We start from the raw sequence: 27,933 nt of genomic DNA on the forward strand, positions 1-27,933 counted from the left end.
AAAATCCTAATCCAATACACCCTCCTGAAATTATCCCTACTTACAAAAACAAAAAAAGTCTATATAACTGAAATTAAACTCGCCAATACAAATATTAATCATATAAAATCCATTTAAGAACCCTCTTGAGTTAATAATCTGAGTTACCCTGCTCGGTTTAATTGACCCCATCATTTGCTACCATATAGCAGGTGGTAGTTCTATTAGCTCCCCTTCATCGTCCTCGTCATCATCGTCAGAAATCCAGCCATGGCAAGGTCTACGCCTTTGGTGACAAAGCTTCCCCACAGGTTGTGAAGACTTTGTCTCAGGAGAAGATTGCGCAGTACTGATTCCATGAATTTCACCCGAAGCCAATTTCCCTGCTGGCTGACAATCTGCAAGACAGTAACACACAAGATAATGAATCACAAACACCTTTAATCACGCATTTAACCTTTGCTTCAAAACTAATTAAAATGTATTAACAAGGATAGGAAGTTGATTACCAGATTCATTGTCACCTGATAATACAGTATCTTTAGCCTTGACGGGAACTTGATTACCAGTTTCCCCGGTTGCTGATATAGTGTCAGCAACCTTGATGGAAAGTTGATTACCAGGTTCAGTGGCTGCTGATGCAATGTCTAAAGGCTTGATGGGAAGTTCATTACCAGTTTCAGTGGTTGCTGATACAGTTTCCACAGCCTTGATGGGAAGTTGATTACCAGTTTCACTGGCTCCTGATAGGGTGCTTATGGCCTGATTAGTTAACGGTGCATGGTCAGAAGTTTCTGTGCTGTTTGAGCAACCGGCAGGTGATACATCACTGGGACCATCTCCTATCAGACCATCCTTCACACAGAACTAGACATTAGGCTAATTTTTATGGGTCTGCAGGCCACGCTTTCCAGAAGTTTTAGAAATGAAGTACTCAAATTTTTTACATATAGCCTCTCAAGCATTGTTAAAATAATAATCTCTAATGATCTGCCAATACTTGGAGCTATTAAACTTTGAAAAAAAGAAAAGAAAGTAGAATAAGGAATGATTATGATTTACAAGTAACATTGGGATTGCAAAGAAGGAAAAACAGTAGAATTCAATATATACTGTTGAGATATATAGTCTCATATTGGTTGTATGTGCAACTAATGTGGAGTTTATAAGGTCTTGGGCACTCCCATCCTTTGAGCTAGCTTTTGGGGTGGTGTATCCCAAAGTTCTTTACATGGTATCAGAGCCTCGCCGCCCCCCACTTTCTCTTGAGGCGTTTCTTAGCACAGGTAGGCTGGGTTTGTTGCATTGTCCACTCTTCAAGCTCAATGGGCTCTCGTGTGAGGGGGCGTGTTGAGATATATAGTCCCACATTGGTTGTATGTACAACTAATGTGGAGTTTATAAGATCTTGGGTACTCCCACCCTTTGAGCTAGCTTTTGGGGTGGTGTATCCAAGGTTCTTTACATATACAATAATACATTAGAAGCATCGGGATGGGTCACAGTGAACCACATAATCATAGGAAATTTTGAAAGAACTGTCAGAGATTAATTACATAAATAGAGTCAAAATAACTCCAGAAAGGAATAATATGTTTTGGGAGACACAGAAGCTAGTTGCTGCCCATGACATCATCTCGAAATTGAAACAAAATTGAATTTGGGAATACATGATTCATAACCAGAGCTGAAAGAATGGAGGACATATTAATGGGAGACGCAATTGTAAGTGTCAGACAAAAGTGGATTGCGATCCTTGTTACCTGTAGTTAAAAAACAACAACAACAACCAGATAATGATTAACTTTTAAATTGTAAGCCACCATCAGTTAATTTCTCGCAGAAGAATAAATCTATCCACACATTTATAGCTCCGAGTAACAACTTTCCCTGCCAAGTGTAAATATTTCTATTATGATAAAAAAGTAATGAAAACTACTTTTGAGTTCATTGATGCTTGAGAGTAGAGGTTCTGTATTGATAAGAGATACTAATAATGTCAAGAGCAAACTTAGCTACGGAAGTAACACAACAGGTAGCCACTTACTTAGTATCTTGGAAACTATCTGTATAAAGATCTCTGATCCAACCTCCACAGAAAATTATCCTTAGGCATATTCACCACCTGATTCCCTTCTCTTTCCATTAGGTAAAACGTAGTCTAAAAGTCTCACCTTGTAGGTTTGGTCAGAGGAAAGGAAACGGGAAAACATTAAGAAGCATCTTATGCTAAGAACTAATGAAGTTTTGCTACAAAAAAGCCAAAAACAATAGCTGAATTTTCCTGAAGTGTTTTCTGTGAGAATGAAACCTTGCAAGTAAGCAAGTCCACAAAAGAAACCTAAAGGCTCATTTGGATAAATCATAAATGAAAAGGGAGTGCAATAAATCAAATTTAACAAAGGAAATTAAGAACCACCCGAACATCACTTGTTTGGATGTTATTATAATGGGAAAATTACTCTTATGTTACATGTGATAAATTTCTCTCCTACACACCCTTCGATAACTGTGTCACCTTTTTTATTTTTTTTTTCAGGTAGCAGAGTCCACGAGTTTATCGACAAAAGAAAACTTATCTCTCCTTTAACGTTAGATTAATAAAACCCTATTATAATAATGGAAGACAGAAGAAGAAAGCAAATAATGCAAAAGAGAGCATATAATTAAACAAGGTAGATAGCCAAATTTATCTTAAAGTAATATTATAACGGTGAAATATATATATATATATATATATATATATATATATATATATATATATATATTTTTAATCTATATTGTGTTGTATGACTATGAATAAATAATGAAACAGTAGGAGGGTTTAAAAAGGAAGTTACTTGAGGTGAAGGAGTGGATTGTTTTTCGAGAAGAGTGTCAACGAGAAGAGTGTAAGCGGAGTCTTCGACAAAAACCCAGCCTTCGTTGCCACCATAAACCTGAATAGATAAACAAACATTATGTTATGAAATGATATTTGTAATTGAGTGGATCAAATTAAATTAAATTAAATTAAATTAAATTACTTTGAGAAGTTGATCAACGGTTCGTCGGACGAGTTTCTTGGGGAATCCATAAGGGGACATGGCGTCGAGGGCTGCATCCATTCGAGTCAGCTTTCTCTGCAAATCACAAACACACAACAAAATTCAATTCCATTCAATTCAATTTGATTGAAGGAGAAAACAGTGAATGATTCAGTGGGTGAAGGGGAAGTTGAAACGACCTTTGCGGGACGTCGTGTTGGCGCCATGGGGAAGGAAGAGGGATAGTAACAAACGAGATTAGATTAGGGCAGAAGGAGAGTTTGGGTTGAAGAATGCAGCGTTGCTTCGTTTTGGAACGTTTCCTTTCACACTTGCAGTTGCAGACGCACATACAACTGCAGTTACCATAGTCAGTGTCAGAGCGACCACAGGGACGTTTTAAAAACTCTTGGTTCAACCTCGATATAATAATAGTGAGTCCTTTTTTTTTCTCAGCAAGTGCATTTCCCCATGATATCTGATCTTTTCATTCTTTTGGGATTTTTGCCTTTTTCACCCTTCAAAACTTACCATTTTGCCCCATTCCAAAATTATATAACAATTTATCTTCGTTTGACCGTCAAATAGACCATATAACCGATTAACTGATGTAATCGATTACACCAATATATAATAATCGGGAATACACAATTATAATCGGTTATTGAAAAAAAAAAAAAAAAAAAATTTAAGTACATTTCCATGTAATAATATATCTTTTGCGAAATAGATTCTTGGGTTTTTGACCGTTTTACCTCCGTTAAATTAAAACTTACCATTTTGCCTCATCCCAAAATTATATAGCAATTTATCTCTCTTTGACCGTTGACTGGACCATATAATCAATTACAACATTTACGTAATCGATTAACTGATGTAATTGTTACACACTAGTATATGATAATTAATTACATTAGTGAACTGGGCCATATATAAAAAAAAAATTCACGAGATTTTTTAGATCAAACGAGTTTTTTTAGTCATATGCTCGTAATATTGGACTTGAGGAAGAGTTTTGTGGTATCACTATCACAAGACCTAACGTGGCACTAAATTTGAAATATTTTATCGAAAAACTTTGAAATGTCATAACTTTTGACTCAATGATTTAAATCATGTATTATTTTTTTTGATTTCATGTAACTTTTCGAGACAAACGCGTTAGCAAGTAACCGGTGGGGACTTTATCAGTTTTTTTTTCTTTCAAAAAATGCTTCCTTGTGCCTGTTCGGCATATTTTATCTCTATGGATGATATTATTTAATTCCTATTCTTATTTTCACTTTCCAATACTAAACATAATCATTCCAGGAGTGTGTAGATCTCAAAAAATTATTTCAAAAAAAAAATAATTTGATTCGGACCATCAAGCCAAAAGTTACGATCTTTCGAAATTATAGGATAAATTTGAATCAGGTAATCGGTTATATAACTTATGTAATCGATTATATCAATCAGCCAACAGTCAATAAGTATAAAAATGAAGACCTACTGATTATTTTTATTTTAAAAGGGGATAAAATATTCAAAAAGTCTAGATTCTCGTATGTCTTAATTTAAAATAATTATTTTAAGATAAAAATTTAAGTTATTTATTTATGTTCAAACTTCAAAGTGATATGATAGTTTTCAAAGTAATCCTCTCAGATATTAATGATAATAATTTGACTTACTTTATTTGAAATAATTTAATTTAATTTCCTTGTTTAAAAATCATTAAAAAATAAAGTACAAATTTTTGGATACGGGAATCATTTAATTTTGTAATTTAATGTTGGTTTTGACTTTTGAATCAGTTTTCTTCTACTGTCGGTGATTTCTTTTCGGAAAATGAGTTGCAAATTTCCAATTATTCTTCATTGATCTAATTTTTTGTGGGTGATTTTGTTTAGTTCGGTAAATATACAATTAATCAAGGTAAATGGGTGCTTTATATTGACAATATTGTTAATTTCAACAATTAAAACTAAAATTATGTTAAATCCAATTAAATTTAAAAATATTTGTCTATCTGAAATTCAAGAAATTTTTTACTTATACAAAACTGAAATAAAAATATTTTAGATTAAGGCAGAAGAGAAACGAGAATTTAGATTAAGGCAGAAGGAGGGTTTAGGTTGAAGAATGCAGCGTTGCTTGTTTTGGAACGTTCCCTTTCACATTTGCATTTGCACACGCACAGTCGCACACACAATTGCAGTTACCATAGTCAGTGTCACAGCGACCACAGGGACGTTTTAAAAACTCATGATTCACCTATATGTTATAATGGGAAACTGTGTTTATTTTAAAGGATATAAAATTCTGTGATTTTAAATGAGAAAAAAAAATAGATCATGAAAGAGAGAGTAGACAAAAAATAAAATAAAGATCTGGGTCTCACCTCTCACATGTGAGAGTGAAATTACACAAATTATGTCTTTAAAGGACAAATATTTTTTTCTATTATAATAATATGATTTTGGGAAATAGATTCTTACGTCTTAATTTAAGATATTATTTTAAGTGAAAAATTTCAATTATTTTTTTATAAATTAATAATTAATTTAATTATTAAGATTTTGAGGTGATACGATGACATTAAAATTAAATAAATAACATCTATAGGAAAAAATAATTAATTTCATGCGGTGTAAGTGTAGTAATGATGGATCTCATTTATATTTTACAGTTCTAATATATTAATTATATGAATTATTGATTAAATAAAGGTAATGGTTAAAATAAAGTATAAAATTTATTATTATTATTATTATTATTATATAATGATCTTGTCCGATATTAATAAAAATAATTCGACTTACTTTATTTGAAATAATTTAATTTAATATTCCTGTTTAAAAATCATTAAAAAATATAGTCCAAATGTTTGGATACGGGAATCATTTAATTTCTAATTTAATGTTGATTTTGACCTTTGAATCAGTTTTCTTCAATTGTCGGTGATTTCTTTTCGGAAAATGAGAGTTGCAAATTTCCAATTATTCTTCGTTGTTCTAATTTTTTGTGTGTTTTGTTTAGTTCAGTAAATATATATTACATTAATCAAGGTAAATGGGTGCTTTATATAGACAATATTGTTAAAATTTCAACAATTAAAACTAAAATCATGTTAAATCCAATTAAATTTAAAAAGATTTGTCTATCTGAAATTCAATAAATTTTTTACTTATACAAAACTGAAATAAAAATATTTTTGAATTAAATCAATTTCTAAAAGAAAAATGTTATAGTTATTACATTTTTTTCTTACTACCTCTCACTACTAAATCTTAACAGTTGATTTCTATCAATCTAACGGTTATAATTTATTGGGTCATACTTATTAATTAATTATTAATTTTTAATAAATTATAACTGTTAGATTGACGAAAATCAACTGTTAAAATTTACTCATACAAATTTGACCGTGCCGGATTATGATTGTGGAATTCGCATCGTCATATTATTTTAATAAATAACTTTAAATTATATTATTTTAATAATATTTTTTAAATAATTATATGTACTTGATTAGGTAAGAATCAATTCAATCACACATGATATAAGGTAAAAGAAAAAAAAAAGAATGGAAGAAAAACAGAACATACAGTTTATTTTGATTGACCTAAATGTAAGGATAGATCAACCAATTATCAATCACTAGTTTTGTCTCATATACGAAAAAAGGTGGAATCCATTAAAAAGAAAAAGAAAAAGAAAAGTGAATTTCACTTTCTTTCTTTCTTTTCTTTTTTAACAAAGAGGGGCAAAAACACCAAAAACATTTTTTTTATATGTGTATGAGATTAAATTATCTTACGTAACATGCATGATAATTTTTTTTTTTATTGCACTTGTAATAATGCACGTATAAGAAAATACATGATTAGAATATGACTTGAATCGTCAGCTAAATACGACGTACAGTCACACTCAACATATTAAAGGGACAACTCAAGAAAAATTACTACTCCTATAAAGTTCAGAACTATATTAAAAAAAAAAAAAATTCTTTGTAAATAAAGTTATATAATTTTTCAACCGATTCATCATAACTCATTCGGTTTGAGCATGATAACATAACATCTATGTAGAGGATGGCTCTCTTACTTTCAGAACTCAGAACTAAAACTCTAGTTAAATAAAACATACAATTTACCACTTCAACCCTATTTTCTCTATCCTAATAACTCAAACTGAGGAGTCTAGTTAAGCAAAACACTCTTTACCTCCCCAAACCAATTGCGGTAAAAAAAATAAGGGAAAAGTTCACCAATGCTCCTGTGATTTTTTTTTTATCACATATGCCCCAGTGGTTTGCAAAAGGGAAAATCACCATGTCCTCTTGCTTAACACTATTAAATATTACTTTACTCATCCAATTTTGCCCCTGAAAACATTATTTAATAAAATAAATCTTAGAATCAAAATTAATTCTACACAGCACCTCAATCATTATTTCTACACAGCCGATATTAATTCTACACAGTCACATACAAATTTTGAAAGCTTGAACGTTTGGTTCCATTTAAGATATGAGCCAATTAGCAACAAATGCACAAACTATTACTTAAAGCACAAATTAACATTGGTTCTGAGACCATCCTTGCATTTTCTCCAAATTTACTTAAAAGCAGCCAGTGCTCTTCCTTCCAGATTCCAGGGATTTAGACCACGATTGTTTTTAATGTGACTAGAGCCATAATTCTCACCAGGCTTTAAGCCTATTTGATGTGGTGAAGTCAAACTATTTGAATCTGTCTCATCATTACAAGTCTCCCCTCCAGATAGCAGCATCTTATATCCACTCTTTCGAAACAAAGATAACCGAACCAGTACCTTGAGTTAGAGTTATTCAAGATAACAAGAAACATGGATCAATGGCTATGGAGATAATTACAAACCGAGGATAGTAGGAAGGAACAAATGCTAAATTACATTATGCTGCTTACTTTGTTGCTTCGGTAACAGCAAGGAAATTCCATTTTTTATCTTCACCATAGTAATGTTGTGCCACAACTTCAACTAATGCTTCCAAATCCTTCAATGCAGATAAGCACAATGAATAAGGAAATGAATAAGGCTCAACAGAGCCAGTAACATCTTGAGTAGGGGCTGTATCAATTATATGTTCATTGATAGCAGTGATAATCCCCAGAATGATCGTTACTGCATAAAGGTATTCAATATTTAATGAGTAATGCTAGTATTTTTGTCTTGCATAAATTTGCATATTTAACAGTGTTAAGGGGCAAAATTGGAAGAGTGAAGTAATATATAACAGTGTTAAGTAAAAGGATATGCTGGTTTTTCTTTTTGCAAACCACAGGAGCATATGTGATAAAAAAAAAACACAGGTAATTCTGAATTAAATGACAGGGGTATTGGTGAACTTTTCCAAAAAAATAAAAAAAGAATAGTCATATTTTGTTTATGCACTTTCAATATATAATTTCTTTTTTTTCTCGTCAAGTTGTTCCCTCATCAAAATATAACAAGAGAAACAGAGGACAAGATAGATAAATGGACTGAGTCCTGGTGGAGACGATCTAAAGGACATTTGTTAAACAAACGTCAATTGAGCCACAAAACAAGTCCTAGTTTTGCGCCAAGTGTGTTCCTCACATGCGCACCCTCTTCTCTCTCCCTTGGTCACGTGTCAATCCCAATGCACGTATAATAATACTTCTTTTCCCACCCGCTTCCTAAGCCTTCTTTACAAAAATAAACAAAATAAAAACCAGTTTCACTTTGTTTGGTGTTGGTGAAGATGAACCAGGAGCAGCCTCAGAGGCCGCACGTGGAAGGCATAAAGTATGGAGATGATATGAGTAAAATCGCCGGCGACGGTGGCGTGATATCGGAGTCCACCGGCGGACAGGTTCTCCATATGCTGAGAAACTCTCCTTTATTATTGTTAGTTTTTTTAGTTGCATATAGGTCCTTTTAATTCTTATTTGGTTAACTAATTGAAGTAAAATTTATAAGATATCTCAATACAGATAATGAGATATCTTATATTGTAGTGACGTAAATAAAGTGGTAATTAACTTTTTTGTGTCCCGAAGTTTTTTGATATAAAAAATAAGAGAGATTTTTCTTATTTTGGCCATATCACAAGGGAAAAAGTTTTTTTTTATTGCTTATTTTGTTACAGAATAATATAAATCATTAGAAAAGCTCTACCCAACATTAAGATTTTAAATTGAATTCGTTTTTTACATGTTCATGCATCGAAAAATTGTGAAAATCAGTTGGATAAGAAGGTTATTGTTATTGTTAAGGCTTTAATAGCTTTGTTGTTGTAGATGATAAAATTTGTCGCAAAACTTATTTTTTTTTATTCCAGGATCCGGCGGCTCGTGGATAAATATGTTTCCTGCAACTTTTTTTCACGTGCACGTAGAAACAATGTACCCTATTGTTAATATATAAATGTTGGGCAATACTTTTAAGATTGTGAGTGAATGCCATAATCAAAGAAAGATCTTAGAAAAATTTACAACTTGATTTCTTTTACTTTACAATTGTTGTGCCTAATATAACAGTAATTACGAAACAGGTGGTGGAGCAATTTAGCCAAAGGGCTCCACTGAACACGATGACGCCACCTTCTCTTATTCAAGACATGAGCGTTGGAGTTGGTGGCGGAATCACCATTGGTGAAGCACTCGAAGCCACGGCTTTGACCGCCGGAAAGAAGCCAGTGGAGTGGAGCGATGCAGCGGCGATTCAAGCAGCGGAAGTGAGAGCCACTGGCCGCACTAACATTGTTCCCGGAGGTGTTGCCGCGGCGGCACAGTCAGCTGCCACCCTCAATGCTCGAGCAGCAAGGGACGAGGACAAGACCAAACTCGCAGATATTCTGGCGGTACGCATATTAAACCGTCATTAGAATTTCAATGATTTCATCACAAGGCCTTGCATTGCAATCATAAATTAAACTTACATATGGACAAGATTAATTATATATATATATATATATATGAGAAAAACATTTTTCCGGCAGCTTGAGATAAGTTTATCTCCGACAATCCCAAAACTACGTTATTTTGTTTATTATTTTCTTATATTGATTGATTCACCTTTGAATGGTTATGATTCCCTTTTTCTCTCTCTTCTTTTATCACCATTGATCCATCTTTGTACGATTATGATTTAGTGGCCAAAGATAACGTTATCTCAAGCAGCTTGAGAAACGATAAACCATATATATATATATATATATATATATATATATATATATATATATATATATATATATATATATAGGGAAAAATATTTTTCCGGCAATTTGAGATAAGTTTATCTCCGGCCATCCCAAAACTACGTCGTTTTGTTTATTTATTTTCTTATATTAATTGATTCACCTTTGAATGGTTATGATTCCTTTTTTTTTTCTCTCTTCCTTTATCACCATTGATTCATCTTTATACGGTATTTAGTAGCCGGAGATAAAATTATCTCAAGCAGCTTAATAAATGATAAACCCATATATATATATATATATATATAGGGAAAAGTGTTTATCATTTTAAATGACATAACACTCTGTCCTTTTAATAGAGAGACAAACACAAGAAAAAAATTTATTTAAATTTTAAATTAAAAAAACCATCCACTCTCTCTCCTATGATTTTCATTTTTCTGTGTCTATCTCTCTCCTAAAATGACATAAGTTATGTCATTTAAAATGACAAACACTAAACCCACATATATATACATATATATACATATATATATATATATATGAGGTAGGATATTCATACTACTAAAATTTTCTACTACCATTTATGAGGTAGGATATATATGAGGTAGGATATTCATACTACCATTTTCTACTACTACTCTAATCACCATTGGATTAGAGAAAAAGTTGAATGAAGAGAGAGAAAAGAAAAATAACTTTTCACTACTACTCTAATCACCATTGGATTAGAGGAAAAGTTGAATGAAGAGAGAGAAAAGAAAAATAACTTTTGAATCCAATGGTGATTAAAATGGTAGTAAAAAATTTTGGTACTATGAATATCCTATATATATATATATATATATATATATATATATATATATATACACACACACACGGGTTCTTCGTTTCTGCTGTCGCTCGAGATAGAAAAAGTTGTAGCAAACTTATTAACATTAGGATACGAGGCCATATCCTGGAATAAAAAAAACACAAGGATTAGGCTGTATCCCGATTAAAATAAGTATTGCTACAAAAAATTTCATCTGTGGTGATAGAAGAGCTATTAAAGCCTATATGGCTATATGTGTGTGTGTCCAAATCTGGTTTTAATTTATTTGTTAATTGAATTATTAGGTATAAGAATTCTTACTATATGTAAATTATAAATATAATAAAAAATTGAAACTACATGTCAGAAATATCTAATACATCCCTCCAATAAAAATCCAATACCTAATATGATACAAGTGCCCATAGTAGTATTCACTACTAGGTGCAACTGTGATACTAAAAATGCGCTCCTACATATCACCAAGTAAGCATGTGGATCAATGGTAAAGAATTTTTCCTGCATAATTAATAATCTTGAGTTTGAATCCTTAGAATGCAATTGTATTAAAATTTGGTAAGAGATTTGCGGCTTATGTAATAAATCGATAGATAATATAAAATAAAAAAAGAGACTGTGACCTAGATTTTAGTCTTAGTTTTATAGTTTCGTGTTACATTTTATATTTATAAATTGGGAAAAGTGTCTATACATTTAAATTACACAACTTACATCCTTTCACTCTCACAAAGAGGTGGGACCCACAACTTTATTTTTTTTGTCAACTCTCTCTCCTCCTTTATCTATCTCTTTCTCTCTCTTAAAATGACACAACTTTACATCCTTCAAAATTATACACACTTTTCCCTTATAAATTAATGTATGTATGTTGCAGGATGCGACTTCGAAGCTACCGGCAGACAGAGCAGCGACGAGGAGAGATGCTGAAGGGGTGACGGGTGCAGAAATGAGAAATGATCCGAACCTCACAACTCACCCTGGGGGCGTGTCCGCGTCGGTAGCAGCCGCTGCTAGGCTGAACCAAACCAATAACTAACTGCTATCATATATATATATATATATATATATATATATAACATCTTGAGCGGTGCGCACACACTTGAAAACGGATGGGTTTAAATTTTACACGTTGTAAGTGTTGCAAATCAACAATTGCAGAACATACAAAAATCGAAAACGGAAAGATAAAGGGAAAAGAAATTCGACATTATCCTGATTCACTCAATACAGGCTAAGTCTTGTCTGTACTATATTCATCTCATTACAAGTCACTCGATTTATAAGAAAATATAAATAGAATTTAAAAAACTCTAACTCAATCTGTTCATGAGTCCAAACCCAACATCGTGGTCGTGTTAAGGTGTTAAATAGTTGTTTCTTCGCGGGCGTATTTCCTATCAATTTACTCCATTTTTACATTTGTAAACCCATTATGTGATTTCTTTTGTGGTCATTAGTGTGCTGTGTAGGATGGGCGATTGCTTCCCCCCACGTACATGGGTACTTTTTGTTTGTTTGTCAGATAGATGTTATGGATTCTCCAAGTTCAAATAAAAGAATGTACTTTCAACTTTTGCTTCCTTTTTGAACTTCTCAAAAAAGATACATCGGCTTTTGTTTTCCTGACTGGTATGAACCGAAGTCCAGAAAAGTTACCGTTCAGATTTTCAGGTGAATTGAGAATCAAGGAGGTGTTATTGAAGACAGTGGGTGATGTTAAATCACTAAGAGGTTTGAACTCATGTATAAAGCAGAAGAGAAGGTAGATGATCAGAATTATAAACAATTAAAAAACAGACTTACTTAGAAAGACAGAATGATGAATCAGATATGCAAAATCAGAAGGATAAAATCCGAGCCCACAGAACATGTTTCCTTAAGACAATTTGTTCCCTCACTGATGCCTAAGGTAGATGGACACTTGTCTCCCAGGATAGAACGGATTTCGTCTGAAGAGTGACGGCACTACCAGTCAACAGCCCAATCGAACACAACAAAATACCAGAGGAAACTACACCGGAGTATAAAAAGGAACATGCAAAACCGGAAGGAGAAAAATTCCGGCAGAGTTTCAGTGCAGAAAAATTGGATCCATTTTCTGAAGGTGTCAGTATCTATTTATAGACAACGTAAAGTCACGTTCCAAAAGGCACCTATTCGACGACGAAACAACACATCTGTTGGACACGAAAAGACACATTCGTTCAACACGAAAAGACACCCATTCAAGGATGAAATAACATGTCCGTTAGGATGAAACAACATGTCTGTTAGGATGAAACAACATCTGTTTGTCGACGAAAAGGTACACCTTTTCACTTCCAAACTTCTTATTCATAACCAATAGATTGTCTATACAATTTTTATATATATATATATATATATATATAAATTCCAACAGGAGGAAGTGTAAAGGCCATTGTTATGGCTGATGAGAGAACAATTTGGTAAAGTTTTAACAAGATAAGTAATGGAGATGGAGATGAGTATGCCTATTCTGGAGATCAGATCTACTATTTAGAGAGGGGAGAAGATTCTTTTAGGAACAGGAAATGTGATATCATAATCGTTTTTAGTTTGTGGGTCTTATAATGATGTGAGGTTTTGTGATTCTTCACGTGTATAGGTCATCAATATATGTGATGTGTAGGGTTATCAATATATATTGGGTGTGTGTATAGGTTATGTGTGTGGGAGAAATATGAGGAAATTATGTGCATAAAGGGTTCATGCACCCTGAGGTGTCTAAATGTTTCTGGCCTTGTCGAGCGATCAATAAAATGACAGGTCAAAGTCCACTCATTGGATGCAAAACACTTTTCATAATTTTCGGGTTAAAAGGAGGATGTTATACTCATTACCAAGTTTACCTCTCTTATAACCTTAGGATAAAATCAAATTAACATTTGATACAAATTTTCTTTCTCTCTTCAATTATTTCCTCCCATCTCTCTCACTTTTCTCTTTTCAATATGATTTATTGACCACCATCTATCGGTTATAAAAAGATAGTAAGAAACAATAAAATTAGTTGATGACAAGTATAACCTTCCTCTATGTTAAAAATGTATTTATTTTTAAAGAATTATTCATGTTAGTTTCTGTTCGAATAGGTAATGCCTAGTTGATATATAATTTCTCTGGTTTCAACTTAAGATTGACTTAATTTAGTGATTCGACCTTTCTTCTAAGCTTTTACTAGTGATATGTCTTACTTAGAAATGAAAGGGAAGAAAAAAAAAAAACACTGCTTGGTTGTATCTGATCGAAAACCAAAAGAATTGTCATAAATTTGAGAAAAGAAGCAGAAAGCTCGAACCCTCGCAAACCAGGCTCAGCATGCCCGAGAATAACAAGTACCATTATCTTCATGGCTTCTGTTTGAGCTTGTCCAATAACCAAGTTTTGCTGTTTAAGTATGGGAAAAGTCTTTTGCTTTGTGCCTCATATCCAGGGTGCTTGAGAAGAACCCACGTAAGCGAAAGAACCTGGAGGTACGCCCTTCCAGAACCATGTGGTACAAGTCAAATCCAGATGTTCGATTGGTGAAGCAATTATTTCTAGGTGCCTGAACAGACACCATATTTAGCAGGATAATTATCTTTATAAGCCAATTTTTTGAAAAATTTGTTATCCCGTTGAAGAATAGAAAATATTTATTACTCACATCAATTATTTAAAAAATATTAATTTTTTGAGTTTTGAAAATACTACATTTTTGTATTTTTCAATTTTATTTTTATTTTTTATTCCCTGATACATCTTAAAACATATGTTAAGATTTTATATTTTTTTATAATGAAGGGAATATTTTTACATTGTAAATAACCAAACTAAAATTGCATTTATTCTTATTAAAAATAACCTTTATTCAGAAAGATGATACGCACCCGTTTGATTTGTATAACATAATGATATTTTTTTTTTTCGTAAATAACATAATGATATTTTAATTATGGGTAATATTACTCTCATGTAACATGAGAGTAATTCTCTCATGTTATAAAGAGAATCCAAATAGACCCGCTATTTAAAAGCAAAAAAGAAAAAGAAAAAGAAAAAAAGAAGAGACACGATTTTCGAAGATAGAGAAAAGGAGATAACTACCTCATGTAAAATGAGAGTAGTATTTCCCTTTAATTATTAGGAAATGTAACTTTTCAAATTGGTGATTTAAGACTTGTTTGGGAGTTAGTTTTAAAAAAGAAAGGAATGAAAAAAAATTATTAATCTTTTTCCTTATTTGTGAATTTAAAAAAAATAAGGGAATAATTTAAGAATTTTCACAAAATCCTTCTTATTCTTAAAATTAAAATTCCTTCAATTTGGAAAATTTTAACTCTCAAACAAAAAAAGAGAATATCCTTCATTTTTCTTCCCTTCTCCAAACTCCCAAACAAAGCTTTAGGAACATAGAAAAGGAGATAAAATCTGCAGGCTAGCACATATTAAATAGGTACTATATAAGCCAACTATCTTCATGTTTGATTATTAAGATGTAATTAGCCCTTTTCAATACCTGTATAAACAACAATGAATGTGCAGAAAGACTTGCCGCTTCCCAAATACTTTATTTTTTAGGCTCTATTAACACAATTTTTAAAATTAAATAATCACTCCAGAAATACAGCTTTTCAAACAACAAATTTGAAAACAAAAATGGCACCAAAGCACTGGCATTAAGATACATCCTAGAATAATTTTCTCAATAACTGCAATTGGGGGAGGGGTGGTATTCAAACTATTTCTGCTCCGAGAGACACGTTCTAATTCAATAATTTCATAATGTAATTCCCATTTGTTTCAGTCAAAAATCAACCTGATATTATACATATCTTTACCATTTAAAGTAGCAAAAAAAGGCCTGGGCTCAATGTCAGACTCATTCTTCACACTCTGATTGAGTACAACAAAATTTGGCAAGGGGAATGTAGATCCTCTCACTAAGACCATTTTAAAAGGTTTCTTCATCTCCTTTTGCTGTTCCTGTCTTTAGAATATCTCGTTGTATAAACCACACATAATTCTCTCAGCTGCTCAATTGTTTTTCCCAATTTATGGTTCTCCAAGTTTGACCCCAAATAAGTTGTGTTTGAGCTGGAAGCTTGGAACCGCAAATGGTTAAAAAATGGACCATATGGAAAACTTCGATCTGTCGTAACATGAGGTAGGGAAATTATGGGCACGTGGCTGATGGAGCTGAGAATGTATGGTTGACCACAATTCATGACACAGCTATAGCAAGAGAAGACTGGGCAAACCTTCTATAGGTTTTTCTAGTCTAGTCTACAGAAAATATACAATACGATCTTTAAGAGTGGGCTTATCTTTAAGTATTATTTTCACTCGCTGAGCTGAGCTTTTCCAGAGACAATTCCTTGGTGACTAATCGAAGCAGCACTTGCACTAGCTCCCGTATTCTTAATTCTCTGTCCATCAAAAAACAAAATTTAGAAATAGAAAAGGAAGAAACATAAACTTAATTATCTGGCATAGTATCTTTTGAACTAGCTCTGTGCTGTTTTAGGGGGAATTTTGAGATTGCTCGACTACCTTAGAAGATTTTCTTACTACTCATTTTCAAGTTTTTGTGAAAAACATAGGTTAAGGAAAGAAATGATAATGTGCACCTTTTGCTTATTTTTGGTGTATTTGACAGGAGCATAATACTAGACTTTTCAAAAGCATGTTTCAGTTGTTTTTGACTTCTGACTCCTATGGGACAGACTGGTATTCTTGGCCTCTTTATGGGTTAAAGCTAGTGAAATCTTCAAGGGTTTTCTTCATCTGTGTTGGGGTTCCATTTGCAAGGTATGGGATTTGAGTCCCACATTGGTTGTATGGGTAACTAATATGGGGTTTATAAGGCCTTGGGCACTCCCACCCTTTGAGCTAGCTTTTGGGGTGGTGCATCCCAAGGTCTCATCAAATGGTATCAGAGCATCCATCATGTGGAGTTGTGCGTGAGGACATGCACTAGGGAAGCGTGGTGGAATGTTGGGGTTCCATTTGCAAGGTATGGACATTGGTTGTATAGGCAACTAATGTGGGGTTTATAAGGCCTTGGGCACTCCCACTCTTTGAGCTAGCTTTTGGGGTGGTGCATCCCAAGGTCTCATCAATCTGTTTGTCAACGGGATTGGCTAGCACTTTTTTAGCAGATAATTTTTTTTTCTTGCTTTATTATTTGTTTTTTTGCTTATCCTTTTCAGTTCCTAGAGGATATCTTATCCAGCATCCTCTTTGTATCTCTCTTTTAAGCAGAGGCTTGTTTTTTTAAAAACAAGAGAGAACAATAAAAGTCTAAAGGTTAAGAAAATAGAACATCAATGAATGTTGTCAAATCTCACTTTCCAAGCTCCACCCAACCCATTTACATCTGCTTGCAAAGATTCCACCGGTGTGCATACCAAAATAAAGCATGGTCGATCAAATTTATATTTACTTTACCTAGATGTAACAAGCTCACAAAAGGACGGTAAAAGCACAAACAGATGGGGACGGTTGTCATGCTTCTTGTCCTCTGCTAGGCCAGTTCTCAACCGTGGGTGTAAGGGGAGCATGGATGCTGCCTCTGGATGAATTACAAGACATGCCAGTTCTTGGAGGACATAAATAATTTCTTCAAGTCTTGCTTTTGGTAATGGATACTCACCTGAGGGAAAAAGAAAATAGTTAAGCAGGCAAATAGTGGGAGACAAAAATAATATTATCGATGTCAGTTATCTTGCTTAAAAGAAGAAGCTCACCTAAGCCATTTTCATCTGTCAGAAACCTGCTCAAGATGTATTCACATCTGATCATGAGCACAGTAATTGAGATTTTGCTGACTTCAGATCTTGTCATATTCCAATTGACTTCATTAGAATAACTAAGAGCATTATATGAAATTGGTCAGAGAAGAAAACAATGACTTGATATTAAAGCTGGGTAAAATCAACGATAAGAAAAAAAAAGCACAGGGGAAAGTCTGGAATGGATTAGTTATATTTAGCTCGGGTGACTTGATTTTGGTTAAAATCAATGGAAATTTTGGGAATAGAATTATGCCTATATTCAGGTCTCTATTAGTGTTATTCCAAATTACAGTCATATGGCAGGAGTTGATCATCAGGCACCTAAATTATACCGGAAAGAACATGCATAAAAAAACAAAACAAAAATAGGATTTAGAGCACTTTTCTTCTGATGAAACTGCATTCATGCATGACTAGAATTTATGAGCACCTAAATTCCTAAATAAAAACACTTCAAAGGTAGATTACCAAAACCATCCATGTCATCTACACCATCTCATAGAAGAGAATTTAGTTGAGTGGTTTCCCAAAGTTAATTTCCATAAAGATACTTTATGCTCAGATTTTAGAAATTAAAATTTATTAACATGAATCAAACAAGCCTTCAAAGGATGGCACCTGCTCAAAGAAAATAACTTCTGCAAACAAGTCGAGGAAAATCTACTGCAGTGTGGAGGCATAAGCTCTACAGTCTCAACAGGTAATGAGCATGTGCGTGATGCACAACGGTCCAATGTGGAGACCAGTCGCTGCAGAATCTGAGAACATTCACAGTATTAGAAAGTAAAAGTAAAATTTCACACTGAAACCACAATTAAAGGAAGCTTTATTGGACTATATAATCTGACATGCAAGAAAAGCTCAGAAAAATTCCATTCAGGTGATTTTTTTGGCAAAACAAGCAACAGACTTCAGTGGCAAGAATATAATATCAATAACCAAATAAGTTAATACTCGGTGGGGCGTCGATCGGTTTTTTTTTTAAGAACTCTTAATATTAAATAAACAAATAATTTACATGTTAGTTTGTCCAGAACAAAGACATACCATAATCAGAGGCAGTACCACATGCCACACAATCATTGTAGAGAGCCTGAGTCATATTTTGCTAGAAGTAAAACTAAAAAGGTAGTTTTAAAGATTTTTATTTTTTCACCGTGGTATAAATCTTTTGTATCAATTTTATTTGAATACATATTTTGCAGCTTTATGGTTGATGATTCAAAAGTTTACTGTTAAATTTCTTTAAACCACATTCCAAATCATAAACATAATTTAACTTAGAAACGTTCGTAATGCAATTCTTGGGCAATAACTTTTGAAGTATAAAATATCATATTATCAATTTATCATTTGAAGAGATAACCTTAACTTTGATGTTGAATAAAATATTTAAAACTTTTATATTAGTATTATTCAGCTGTTAAATTATATATGGACGAATAAACGTAAGTATAACCATAAATATATAAGATATAATTACAAGTTAAACATTTCCATATTTATTTTTGGTATGGGTAAATAATAGGAACCTGATAGAAACAGACATTTATTTATGGAACAATGGAAACTAGCTCCTTAAAACAGAGGTAGTCCTTTGTAATTCCTCAAAACAGAAAAAGAAAAGATACCACAGGTCAATCGAGTGACCTACAACCTCCACCCAAATTCTCATTCAGTAATTGCCTACCTAGCTAAGGTCCCCATTTTCACATTTTATACACCTTTCCTAATAGATAACTCCCTTTCCTTCCTTTCATCTCTCTCTCTCTGTCTGTGCCACGTAGGCATTCTGTTATTCCTGTAGTGGAGTTTCCTCTGCCTTCATCATTGCTTAGGTGAGTTGGTTACCTGAATCTCTGCGTTCATCACCCTTCCTGATGTACACCTTCTTAATAGGAGGTCTAGCATTAAGTTGAAAACTACTGACAGTGTAGATGTTTATTACTTCTAGCTCCAAGTTTGGTTAAATACCAAAGTACTCGTATTGGGTTATTTAATGCCATAATATTTTACATAATGGCATGAGAATATGACAGCAAACTACACACGCCTTCACATTGTCCTGGTAAATCCGGAATTTTGTTTTCTTCAAGCAGTCTGATCAAGCTTTAGTCCTAAACTAGAAAACATACCATCTACGCCTACATCAGCCAAATCCTTACTTCTTTAATGCCCTACCAGTAAATCAGTAATACATTGGATTTGCATGTTCATAACAACTTCATGGAGTATCAACTATTATTAACACAACATTATTGGTGAAAAACTTACATCCACAGGGGCATCAATTGGCAACTTAAGGACTGTGTCACCAAGAATATTTAAGATGGACATCTCAAGGGACTCATCAGCCTCTAACACCACTGCTGAGAGAGAATTTGAAGGAAGAGCTCGTCCACAATATCCGACAAGGAATATTTCATAAATATCTGCAATTTCTTTCCATATACGTGTTCTGACAGGTTTACTAATGCTGGAATCTGGACCTCCGTTGGTTAATTTGGTGACATAGTCAACAACCACACGGTTGAATGCTTCAACGGATAACCTCCAAAGTGCACTATCTGGATTGTCTCTTCTTGTTGTCATACACCTGAAAAATAACAAAATAGTATTACTGCATCAAACACAAATCTATAGACAAAAAGGAAGATATTATACACATATCAACAATGTGAACATCTTCAATCCATTACAGTCCCATATTTTATGGCATAAAAAAAAAAAAGAGACAATAATGTGGTAAAAAGTTCACAGCTGCCAATTCGAATCATAGCTATATCTCTTTTACCTCTCTCACTATTAAATATCCCCCCCCCCCCCCCCCCCCCCAAGGGTAAGCAGATTATAATAACATTGTTATTTATTACTTGCACATAGAACTGATATTTGTGATCTACACGTAAAAAACTTCGCTCAAATTGTTTTGCGGTGTAATATCATTTCTTACAATCGAGTTGGTAATTTAGTCTCCAAAACTTTTCTGTTGCACCACATTCATGTATGACTAGAATTTATGATTGAATGTGCCAAACTTTTACAATAGGCCCAATGCACAACATGCCACAAACAGCAAAGGAAAAACATTGCCAAATTGGCTGCCCTACTTTGGTTTGGCACTAATGAGGCTCGGCCTGATATCTAGAATTCCCTGCAAAGAAACTAGATCAGAAGTCTCTCAATCATTAAGGTTTTTGTTAGGGTTTAATATAAACCATTAAAGAAGCCCTCACCTAACAGCTTAAAACTTTTTGGTTGAATTGGTTCTTTACATGGTATTAGAGTCTCATGTTCCAGGTTCGATCCTCACCGCCCCCCACTTTCTTTTGTGGAATTTCTTAAACCAGATAGGTGGGCTTGTACATTATCCACCCTTCAAGCCTAGTAGGCTCTTGTGCGAGAGGACGTGTTAGAGATATATAAAACTATTAATATAACCTCACCCAACTCCTTAAGGTTTTGGGTTGAAGCCTTATTGTTGAGTTAATAATAGTTGTATCTCTCAGCATGAACTTCCAGGGGCTCGCATGAGTAGCATTCACCCCAAGCTTGACATGTCAAGTCATTTCTCTTTGCCTTGGTTTCCGATTAAACATTATTAAAAACCTGATATTTGTAGCTATAGTAACATAAAAACTCTTTGCCTGAATCCACTCTCACTTCACAGAAATCTCAGCCTTTTCTTGGCTATGGTATATGTTAGAATATTAGATATGATTGGATTCCGTCTTATCCGTAAATATTCTGACTGTATTCTGACTGTATTAGGATTAGGTTTGGGCCTTTCACTTAAGCCCATTAGGGTCTCTATATATTGTAACTCTCTGACACAGATCAATACACAACATATTATTCTTCTATTATTTTATATTCAAGTTGGTATCAGAGCACTTTCGTTCTGGGAACCCTCGCTTCCGCTTAGAAACCTTGTTTTTTGCTTTAAAACCTAAGCCCACTGCTTAGGAGTCCTCTTTCTTGCCGTGCGTCTTTCCGGCAAGCCTTCTAGGGCTGTAAACAGCCTTTGAGTGATTTTTCCAAACGCGTCAGCACCTCCGACGGCCACCGGAACCACCGCCCACCGTCAGAATCACTGTTCAGGCAACCGGAGACTTTTTCCGGCGACTTTTCTGACCAAACTTCACGCGATCAGGACCCTCTCTTCCCGGCGACCAGGTCTGTGGTGGTCCGGTCAGCAACGCATCTCCCACGCGCCGTCACGCGCCACCTGTCTTCTCTGCGCGTGGGCTTCACGCGCCACCTTCTGCCGGCGCGTGAGCACTATTCCGGCGGCTTTTTCCGGCCGGTCTTGGACAGAGAAGCTCGCCTTCTCCTCCCCTTTCTGGATCTGTGATTGTTTCTCTGTGGGTCTGACTTTAGACGCGTGGTTCTTCTTGATTGGATATCGTTTGCCTTCGTTTACGGCTTTTATATTTTATCTTTAAATGGCAGCAGCATCTCCTGATCTCTCGGAGGTTAACTCTCCTTCTATTGTTGCAAATATAGCTCAGTCAGACAATGCATCATTTGGTTCAGGTTCGGACTATGCTGCACTCCAAACCCCTCTCAGGAAGGCTTCTCCTCAGTCTCAGCCTTATACTGGTAATCCTGTTGCTTGTGTTTCTCATTCTACATCACTTGGCACTTGGATATTTGACTCCGGTGCTACCGATCATCTCTGTGGTAATAAGGAACTCTTTACATCTCTTACTTATTCTGATCATTTACCGTCTTTTACCCTTGCGGATGGAACCAAAGCCCCAGTTCGTGGGATTGGACAAGCTCGTCCGACCTCTACCTTGGCCCTGACATCTGTCTATTACATTCATGGCATCCCTTATAACTTAATTTCTATTAGTAAGTTGATCCACTCCCTCACTTGCACCATTACTTTCTCTAATCATTCTGTTTCTGTGCAGGATCCGGGTACGGGGAAAATGATTGGAGTGGGTCGTGAGTCACGGGGGCTTTATTATCTGGATGTGCCTCGTCCTTCAGTAGCATGCTCTCTCACAGAATCTCCACAACTTATCCACAGTCGCCTTGGTCATCCAAGTCTTTCAAAGTTGCAGAAAATGGTTCCTCTTTTGTCCGGTCTTCAGTCTTTAGATTGTGTGTCATGTCAACAAGGGAAGCATACACGCTCCTCTTTTGCCAGTCGAGTCAATAAACGAGCTGATGCCCCTTTCTCTCTTGTTCATTCAGATATCTGGGGTCCAAGTCGTACCTTGTCTGTCTTAGGTTTTCGGTATTTCGTTACCTTTATTGATGATTTTTCCCGTTGCACTTGGACCTATTTAATGAAAAATCGTTCCGAGCTATTTTCCATTTATAAAAAGTTTTCTACTGAGATCCATACTCAATTTGGTGTTTCTATTCGTATTCTACGTAGTGATAATGCTAAGGAATATGTTTCTATTGATTTTTCTAATTTCTTGGCCACACAAGGTACTTTACATCAAACTACTTGTCCTCACACTCCAAAACAAAATGGGGTGGCTGAACGTAAAAACAGACATCTCATTGAAACTGCCCGTACCCTTCTTATTCATATGCAGGTTCCCCTTCACTTCTGGGCAGATGCTGTACTCATCTCTTGTTTTCTCATCAATCGCATGCCTTCATCTGTGCTCCACAATGACATTCCTCATAATCTATTGCTTCCAGATGTTCCTCTTTATCCTCTAACTCCACATGTCTTTGGTTGTACTTGTTTTGTTCATGATCTCACTCCTGGTAAGGATAAGTTAACATCCAAAGCCTTTCAGTGTATCTTTCTTGGTTATTCTCGTCTTCAAAAGGGTTATCGTTGTTATTCTCCCGACCTTAAGCGTTACTTAGTTTCCGCTGATGTCACTTTTCTTGATCAACAACCCTTTAATTCTATCCCATCTCAGATGTCACAGGTTGATCATGTACTTCCTGTCCCTTTTCTTGACTTGTCTTTGCCAGCTGCAGGTGCTTCTATTCCAGATGAGCAACCTATTGCTTCTATACCTGAGGACCGTCCACTTCTCACCTATCAGCGTCGCAAAACTGTGCCTCATGTCGACTCGACTCTTGCTGACTCATCGCCCACTGCTGTTGCTTCTTCCCCTCCGGATCCTTCATCAGAGACTCTTCCCATTGCTCAAAGAAAAGGTACACGTACTACTCGTAACCCTTATCTTCTTTATACCTTTTTGAGTTATGACCGTCTTTCTTCACCTCATTTCACCTTTGTTTCTAGTCTTTCTTCTATTTCTATTCCTAAGACCACAGGTGAAGCACTTTCCCATCCAGGGTGGCGCCAAGCAATGCTTGATGAGATGACTGCACTTCATTCCAATGGCACTTGGGACCTTGTTTCTGCTCCTCCAGAGAAGTCTATAGTTGGTTGTCGCTGGGTTTTTACTGTGAAAGTTGGACCTGATGGCCATATTGATCGTCTCAAGGCACGTTTAGTTGCCAAGGGTTTTACTCAAATCTTTGGCATTGATTATAGCGATACATTTTCACCGGTCGCTAAGATGGCGTCAGTCCGCCTCTTTCTTGCCCTTGCTGCTGTTCGTCACTGGCCACTCCTTCAACTTGACATCAAAAATGCCTTTCTTCATGGTGATTTACAAGAAGAAGTTTACATGGAGCAACCACCTAGTTTTGTTGCTCAGGGGGAGTCTGGAAAGGTGTGTTGTCTTCGGAAATCCTTATATGGTCTCAAGCAGTCTCCTCGAGCATGGTTCAGTCGCTTCAGTTCTGTTGTTCAGGCGTTTGGCTTAATCCGCAGTAAAGTTGACCATTCTGTGTTTTATAGGATTACATCTCCTGATAAGTGTATCTATTTGTTAGTCTATGTTGACGACATCATTCTCACCGGAAGTGATCAAGACGGAATTCGTCAGTTAAAACAGCATTTGTTTAGTACATTTCAAACAAAGGACCTTGGGAAGCTACGTTACTTCTTGGGAATTGAGGTGGCGCAATCCAGACAGGGCATTTCTATCTGTCAAAGGAAATATGCCCTGGATATCCTAGAAGAAACTGGTATGTTGGGTAGTAAACCAGTTGATACACCTATGGATCATAATGTCAAGTTATTGCCCGGACAGGGGGGAGCCGTTATCTGATCCTGGACGTTATCGGAGGCTAATTGGGAAGCTCAACTATCTTACTGTGACTAGGCCAGATATTTCTTTCGCTGTTAGTACGGCTAGTCAGTTTCTTGATTCCCCTTGTGATTCACATTGGGATGCTGCTGTGAGGATCCTCCGATACATCAAAGGAGCACCAGGAAAAGGTTTGTTGTATTCAGATCAGGGAAATACAGAAATTTGTGGTTATTCAGATGCTGATTGGGCAGGATCACCCTCGGACAGGCGCTCCACTTCTGGCTATTGTGTCTTCTTTGGAGGAAACGTAATTTCGTGGAAGAGCAAGAAACAACCTGTTGTTGCTCGATCTAGTGCAGAAGCTGAGTATCGTGCAATGGCAAATGCTACCTGTGAGTTAGTCTGGTTAAAGCAGTTGATTCAGGAGCTTCATCTTTGTGAACAGAAACAACCCATGACACTCATCTGTGATAATCAAGCTGCGCTACATATATCATCTAATCCTGTCTTTCATGAGAGGACCAAACATATAGAGATTGATTGTCACTTCATTCGAGAAAAGATTCAGTCAGGAGAAATCAAGACTGCTTTCGTCAACTCCTCTGATCAACTAGCGGATGTTTTCACTAAAGCTCTTAGAGGTCCTCGGGTTGAATACATTTGTAACAAGCTTGGTTCTCATAATATATACGCACCAGCTTGAGGGGGAGTGTTAGAATATTAGATATGATATGATTAGATATGATTAGATTCCGTCTTATCCGTAAATATTCTGACTGTATTCTGACTGTATTAGGATTAGGTTTGGGCCTTTCACTTAAGCCCATTAGGGTCTCTATATATTGTAACTCTCTGACACAGATCAATACACAACATATTATTCTTCTATTATTTTATATTCAAGTGTATACAAATCTTTCCAACTACAAATTTTAGAAACAAGTTATCCTACCCCTTAACAGTGGAGTGGCAAAAAAAATTGAAATTAATTGAGAACAATTACTACCTTCCAAAGCTTTGAATAATTTCAGGGTATATAATATACTTTTCAACTGTAGGTGCCTTCAGGAAAAGATCTACCAGCGCCGGAACTAGCTTTTCTGCAAACATATAACTAGGAATGCCAGCATTTATAGCTGCAGTTGATCGAGAACCTGGAGATGCTGCCACTTTACTAGGTGATATCGGAGTAGTGCCATTGGGTGCTCCATTGTTCACCTGAGAATCTGCAAACATGAGCATAGATTTTACCCTTTTACCCAAAGGAAAAAAATAAAAACTAGCTCAGGTACAACCAGATACTTCCATACCTGTGATAAGGTCAGAACCTCTTGCTTGATCTATTTTACCATCCTCATTCTGTAAATGAGAATCCTGTCTAGGAAGATACTGCAGAAACTCTCGAAGAAGAACAAGCCACATTGAAGAAATGTTATCTGTTGGACCTAACAGTGGTAAGATTTCCAGTATAGTCCTTAGCACAGGTGGAACATTCCCCTAGAAAAATGGAACATACATGAGAAAGTTTCTACTTTAAAATGACAATTCTACAACAAAAACTACAACTACTAAATAGGCTCCCTGAATTATACTGCAGGATTCCTTCTTTAAGAGCAAAGTAAAATTTGAGGAAGCAAAGGCTTTGTTCAATAAGACTAGTCACTTGGGACATTGATAAGCTATAATGATGAGACTTCAATGTAAGAGGACATGTTCATTAAACGTATGAAAATTTCCCAAATAAGATTTTTGGTGAGCCCATATATTAAATTAATTTCCCTTTTTTTGACTGAGCAATGAACTAAATATGAAGGTAAAGAATGCATAGGGATACTCCAAAGTTGCCACTCCAACTTCAATTTTTATGATAACTATTGCCTCTGCTTCTAAGTTAGTATAATACATTACTGAGGATGCCAATGAAGTTGTTAGAAACATAATATAAAACCATTCATATGTCTTTACCAAAAACCTTAAGCTTTTGCGAGAGTAGGTTCATGGCATGGTATTAGAGGGTCCATGAACAAGTAATCTAAAGTTCAATCCTTACCGCCCTCGTCATTTTAATAAAAAAAGGTGAAATTTCAGTATAAGGTAGATGGGCCTATACATTATCCACACTTCAAACACAAACAACTCTTACATGAGAGGGCTTGTTATAAATATAATATAATATCATTCATGTGTCTTCACTTAAAATCTAAAGCTTTATGGGCAAGTTAGTTCATAACAAAGTTATAGCAAAACATACTGAATGTACAGCAAGGTACGCAGTTTACAAAAATACGAAGAAAAAAAAATTCTCAAGAACACTTGTTACACAGAAATAGCAAAGTTAAAAAAAATCAAAGTAGCATTCCAACTTTGTGCTGCATTTGTGCTTGTTAACAAATTATAACTTTCAAATAAATTTGCATACTTTCTCTTACGTCATGAAGAAGCATGGCACTGTGGAACTTTCAAGTCAACTTTTACAATTTGGGAAGGGTTTCTTCTGCACCTTAATTTTTACAACTGGCCTACACCTTGTTACAATTGAGCTAATTACTGAATAACATTTATCATTTGGAAACGTGTTTTTTCTAAGCAAAACAAACACATACACATTGTTAACCAAACAATAAACATTGTTAACCAATAAATAACTTATCAGTAACCATGTGTAAAATTTAAGGTGTAGCAATAGCATGACAGTAACCATTTAATGAAAACAGCATTTGATTGGGTAGTTGTTTTAATTTTTTTTTCGAAGGGCACAATACATGAAGTTCACAACTTCACAATAACAGGTATTCTGTGAAACAATATACGTGTGGTAATTGTGAAGAAAAGAAGAAGTGGAAGAAGTGTTTTATCTGAATAATACTTTCTTGATTCATTGAGAGACCCAATGGGTCCTTTTTATATTGAGTACATCCAACTACCTCAACTACTTTAATAAATATACAACCACAAACTACATCAATAAATATACATCTACCAACTACATCAATAAATACTATCTAGAATATTCTACATA

At 35.0% G+C, this 27,933-nt stretch overlaps 3 protein-coding genes across 7 annotated transcripts in view; 1 reads left to right on the top strand and 2 right to left on the bottom strand.

Moving 5' to 3' along the window:
* Nucleotides 1–12: 12 nt before the first annotated feature.
* LOC133294748 (uncharacterized) lies at nucleotides 13–3,444 on the bottom strand. 2 transcript variants are annotated; one of them, XM_061493492.1, is made up of 5 exons: nucleotides 3,206–3,444; nucleotides 3,006–3,101; nucleotides 2,820–2,918; nucleotides 504–834; nucleotides 13–377 (listed from the first exon to the last, which is right to left on the bottom strand). In XM_061493492.1, the coding sequence occupies exons 1-5, from the start codon at nucleotides 3,230–3,232 to the stop codon at nucleotides 178–180; spliced, it is 753 nt and encodes a 250-aa protein (XP_061349476.1). In that variant the 5' UTR covers nucleotides 3,233–3,444; the 3' UTR covers nucleotides 13–177. The 2 variants fall into 2 exon arrangements, with proteins under 2 accessions (XP_061349476.1, XP_061349475.1); XM_061493491.1 differs by having other exon boundaries at nucleotides 489–834.
* Nucleotides 3,445–8,757: 5,313 nt separating this feature from the next.
* Nucleotides 8,758–12,065, top strand: LOC133294745 (late embryogenesis abundant protein 47-like). The gene is made up of 3 exons (XM_061493489.1): nucleotides 8,758–8,841; nucleotides 9,550–9,858; nucleotides 11,904–12,065. Exons 1-3 carry the CDS (start codon nucleotides 8,758–8,760, stop codon nucleotides 12,063–12,065), a joined length of 555 nt encoding a protein of 184 aa, XP_061349473.1.
* A 3,631-nt stretch (nucleotides 12,066–15,696) lies between these two features.
* Nucleotides 15,697–27,933, bottom strand: part of LOC133294681 (uncharacterized) — a 54,826-nt gene continuing 42,589 nt past the window's right edge. For 2 of the 4 annotated variants that reach the window (XM_061493406.1, XM_061493405.1), the window contains 7 exons: nucleotides 26,243–26,411; nucleotides 25,921–26,068; nucleotides 20,101–20,422; nucleotides 18,445–18,584; nucleotides 17,779–17,900; nucleotides 17,480–17,684; nucleotides 15,697–16,458 (listed from right to left, as the gene is read on the bottom strand). In XM_061493406.1, coding sequence (XP_061349390.1) covers nucleotides 16,359–16,458; nucleotides 17,480–17,684; nucleotides 17,779–17,900; nucleotides 18,445–18,584; nucleotides 20,101–20,422; nucleotides 25,921–26,068; nucleotides 26,243–26,411 — 1,206 coding nt within the window. In that variant the 3' untranslated portion in view covers nucleotides 15,697–16,358. Of the gene's footprint in view, nucleotides 16,459–17,479; nucleotides 17,685–17,778; nucleotides 17,901–18,444; nucleotides 18,585–20,100; nucleotides 20,423–25,920; nucleotides 26,141–26,224; nucleotides 26,412–27,933 lie in introns of all 4 variants that reach the window. The other 2 variants (XM_061493403.1, XM_061493404.1) reach the window with 2 other exon arrangements.

Source organism: Gastrolobium bilobum, unplaced genomic scaffold (genome assembly GCF_033153095.1).
Source record: "Gastrolobium bilobum isolate Gb01-03AN ecotype WA unplaced genomic scaffold, APGP_CSIRO_Gbil_v1 utg3268, whole genome shotgun sequence".
NCBI classification, from domain to species: Eukaryota; Viridiplantae; Streptophyta; class Magnoliopsida; order Fabales; family Fabaceae; genus Gastrolobium; species Gastrolobium bilobum.